This window comes from Mirounga leonina, unplaced genomic scaffold, assembly GCF_011800145.1.
Source record: "Mirounga leonina isolate KUSES-001 unplaced genomic scaffold, KU_Mleo_1.0 Mir_376, whole genome shotgun sequence".
Taxonomy (NCBI): domain Eukaryota; kingdom Metazoa; phylum Chordata; class Mammalia; order Carnivora; family Phocidae; genus Mirounga; species Mirounga leonina.
The window spans coordinates 9,181,941-9,185,011 of NW_023270718.1; the positions used below are offsets into that span (position 1 = coordinate 9,181,941).

General features: G+C 63.8%; 1 protein-coding gene across 4 annotated transcripts in view; it reads right to left on the bottom strand.

Moving 5' to 3' along the window:
- SBK2 (SH3 domain binding kinase family member 2) overlaps window positions 1-3,071 on the bottom strand; it is a 5,064-nt gene that overhangs the window by 1,238 nt on the left and 755 nt on the right. For 2 of the 4 annotated variants that reach the window (XM_034986349.1, XM_034986347.1), the window contains exons 2-4: window positions 2,815-2,953; window positions 2,146-2,397; window positions 290-492 (exon numbers count right to left, since the gene is read on the bottom strand). In XM_034986349.1, coding sequence (XP_034842240.1) covers window positions 290-492; window positions 2,146-2,395 — 453 coding nt within the window. In that variant the 5' untranslated portion in view covers window positions 2,396-2,397; window positions 2,815-2,953. The remainder of the gene's footprint in view (window positions 1-289; window positions 493-2,145; window positions 2,398-2,814; window positions 2,954-3,071) is intronic. The other 2 variants (XM_034986346.1, XM_034986348.1) reach the window with 1 other exon arrangement.

Below are 3,071 nucleotides of genomic sequence, written 5' to 3' on the forward strand. Positions count from 1 at the left end.
GGTCCAGTGAGGCCCAGTGTGACCCCGTGAGGCACTGTGAGGCCCAGTGTGACCCTGTGAGGTCCAGTGAGGCCCAGTGTGACCCCGTGAGGTCCAGTGAGGCCCAGTGTGACCCCGTGAGGCCCTGTGAGCCCTGGGGAGGTCTAATGTGACCCCCTAGAGGCCTGGGGTGAGTCCACGGGGGCAGGTGAATCTCACTCGGGCACGGTGTTGGTTCTGTGGTGTCTGTGAACTCCGGAGAGGCCCAGGGAGGGGCCCTCGGGGGCCTGCTCGGGGCCCACCTACCCACCTTGGGCTGGATGAAGGTGATGAGGTCCCCATACAGGACGGGCTCCGTCAGGAAGCTGTAGGAGTCGGCTGACTCGATGCCAATGCCGTAGGCCGTGACTATGGCTGAATGCGTGCCCAGAGAGAGGCCCACGCAGAACTCGTACAGGAAGCCACGGAGAGAGGTGGAGGCCTTTGGGAGTTGCTTCAGTGCCAGGGTGGTGCCTGGGGGCAGTGGGGACCGGTGTGGAGCGAGTGTGAGAGCCGCGCCCCCGCCCCGCCCCAGCCCTGACTCTTTCCCACACGCCATCGCCCCCTCCTGCAAACCCTGCCTCCCCGCCACGCCACCCTAAACGCAGCGTGGCCACGGAAACGCTGTCAGTGGTGATTAATAATAACAACAGTGCAGCATTCGGTGAGTTTCTGCTCTGCTGCGCTGGAGCAGATGGAGGGGGCCCCTTGGGAAACTGAACTCGGAACTTCAAATGCCCTCCTTCCGGCAAACCAATGCCCAAAAGCCACAGTGGATGCAGAAAAGATGCCCTGCCCGGGAGACTCCGTCCCGCTGAGGAGGAGTCATTATGCATAGTGACCTGGAGGGTAAGTCCCCTGGAGGCGGGAGCTCTGGCTTCTTCCCCTGCATAGTCACCCGCCGCCAGGACCCCAACTCCCCCACCAGGAGCCCGTGAGTGATGGAGAAAGGTCACCTCCTGGCCTCACACGCTGACCACGCTCCTTCCGTTCCCCAGCTGGATGCTGCAGGGCCTTTCCTAAGCATCTGGGAAGCCCTGGACTCCCACCATGACTGCACAGGCCGCCGTCTGTCTTGATGGCGTCCGTCCGTCTGTGCCGTGAGCGCTCGGCCCCAGCACCTCCCGGCCCAGGCGCCGGGCATCCAGAAGGTGGAAAGAAGCACGGCCCCTGGGCCCCCGTTATGGCTTGTGCCTCCAGTTTGGTGATGACCCCCACCTGGACCTCTTGCTCTTTGCATCTGTCTCTGACGTGGGCTGAACTGTGCACCCGCCCTCCCCGAACCCAGAGGTGGAAGTCCCCACTCCGGTTTCACAGAATAGAGCTGTTATCTGGGGACAGAGTCTTGAAAGAGGTAAAGTGCGGTCACGAGGGTGGGCCCTCGCCCACTGTGACTGGTGTCCTTAGAGAAGGAGGAAATGGACACAGACACGCAGGTGTGGACACACAGGGGGGAGCCCCGCCCACACCCGGGGGGGGGGGGACTTCGGCCTCCAGAGGCGTGAGAAAACGAACCCCCAGTCTGTGGTGCTTTGCTGTGGCTGCCCCAGGCATGCCCGCACCCTCTCTCCCTGCGCAGGCCGGAGCTGCTCCGTGAAGGCAGGCCTCATGGGCTCAGCGCTGGGGTCCAAGCACCAAGCACAGAGGACAGGGCCGAGCCCCCCAGGTGGCCTTGCTAGGCGTGTCCCCGGACTGACACTGACTCTGAGTTCCATCCACACTGTGCCGGTCTCAGGGGACGGACAGAGGATGTGTGCTCGCCTGGCAGGAAAGTGCCAGACTGGGGGTGGGGGCCCCACTGTGCTCTGGGCTTGCGGAGGGTCCGGCACACGGTGTGACTCCAAATCACCCCCGTGGTGACCGCTAAGCCAGCCACAGGGGAGGACCCTGTCTGCCCCCCTCTCTCACCAGCAAGAGCCATCGACCTATGCCCACAGAATCACCCACATTTTCGAAGGAGGAGGCCGAGGCTCAGAGAGGGTAGGGGAGGTTCCAAGAACACACAGCCTGGAAGGGGCAGAGGCGGCACTTGATTCCTGTTACAGACTCCCCGGCCTTGACTGGCACCCGTCTTGGCCCATTCCACCAGCCCCTGACCCTCCTGCATCTGTTTCCGGGCCCTGGTACCTTTCTGACGATGGGTGACCAGCAGGACCCGGCCGAAGCGGCCCTGGCCCAGGGGACGCACTTGCTGGTAAAGCTCATCCACCTCGGCTTGGACCAGGGTTTGGGCACTTAGCGCCATCATGTCCTCTAGCTCCAGGGCTGCCTCCTGGCCCTGCCGGAGCTCCTCTGCCGTGAGGCCCCCTAGGTCCTCCTCAGCTACGTTTTCGGCAGCCCCCGCCTCCTGTTCCTCATCTGACTGTCTGCCAGGCATCTCTGCAGGACGGAGCAGAGACAGTGACCCAGGGCCCAGGTCGCGCTAGACCCGGGTCTGAGGGAGAACAGGCTGGGGGCCTGGACCCCTGGGTCTGAGGGAGGAGGGGCTGGGGGCCTGGACTCCTGGGTCTGAGGGAGGAGTGGCTGGGGGCCTGGACCCCTGGGTCTGAGGGACGAGGGGCTGGGGGCCTGGACCCCTGGGTCTGAGGGAGGACGGGCTGGGGGCTCATTGGCACTTTCCATTGTGACTCAGTCTCCCGCTTCGTTATGGCATCTGAGGAGTGGGGAGACCAGTTGCTGGTTGGGGTGAGGTCAAGCCTAAGGTCACAGATGTCTCTTGCCCCCACCCCCACATCCTGGCGCCACCCAATGGCCCAAGGGTGAAAGATGAACCAGATAACTCGAGACACCCCCCACCTTGTTTCCAAAGCAAACAGACTTGGGCCCTGGGGGTGGATGAGTAGCCTCTTTCTCCTAAGAGCAAACAGGTGCTCTCTGCCTCCAGGGGCTGGTGAGGGCGGCTGCGCACACCAGGGCCTTGGGGGACGCCTGGGACCTGGATGGGAACAAGCACTTGGAAGGTCAAGTCCTTGAGACGCCTGGGGTCCAACTCCTACAGCCTCAGCCCCTCCTCCCTCAGACCCAGGAGTCCAGGCCCCCAGCCTCCTCCTCCC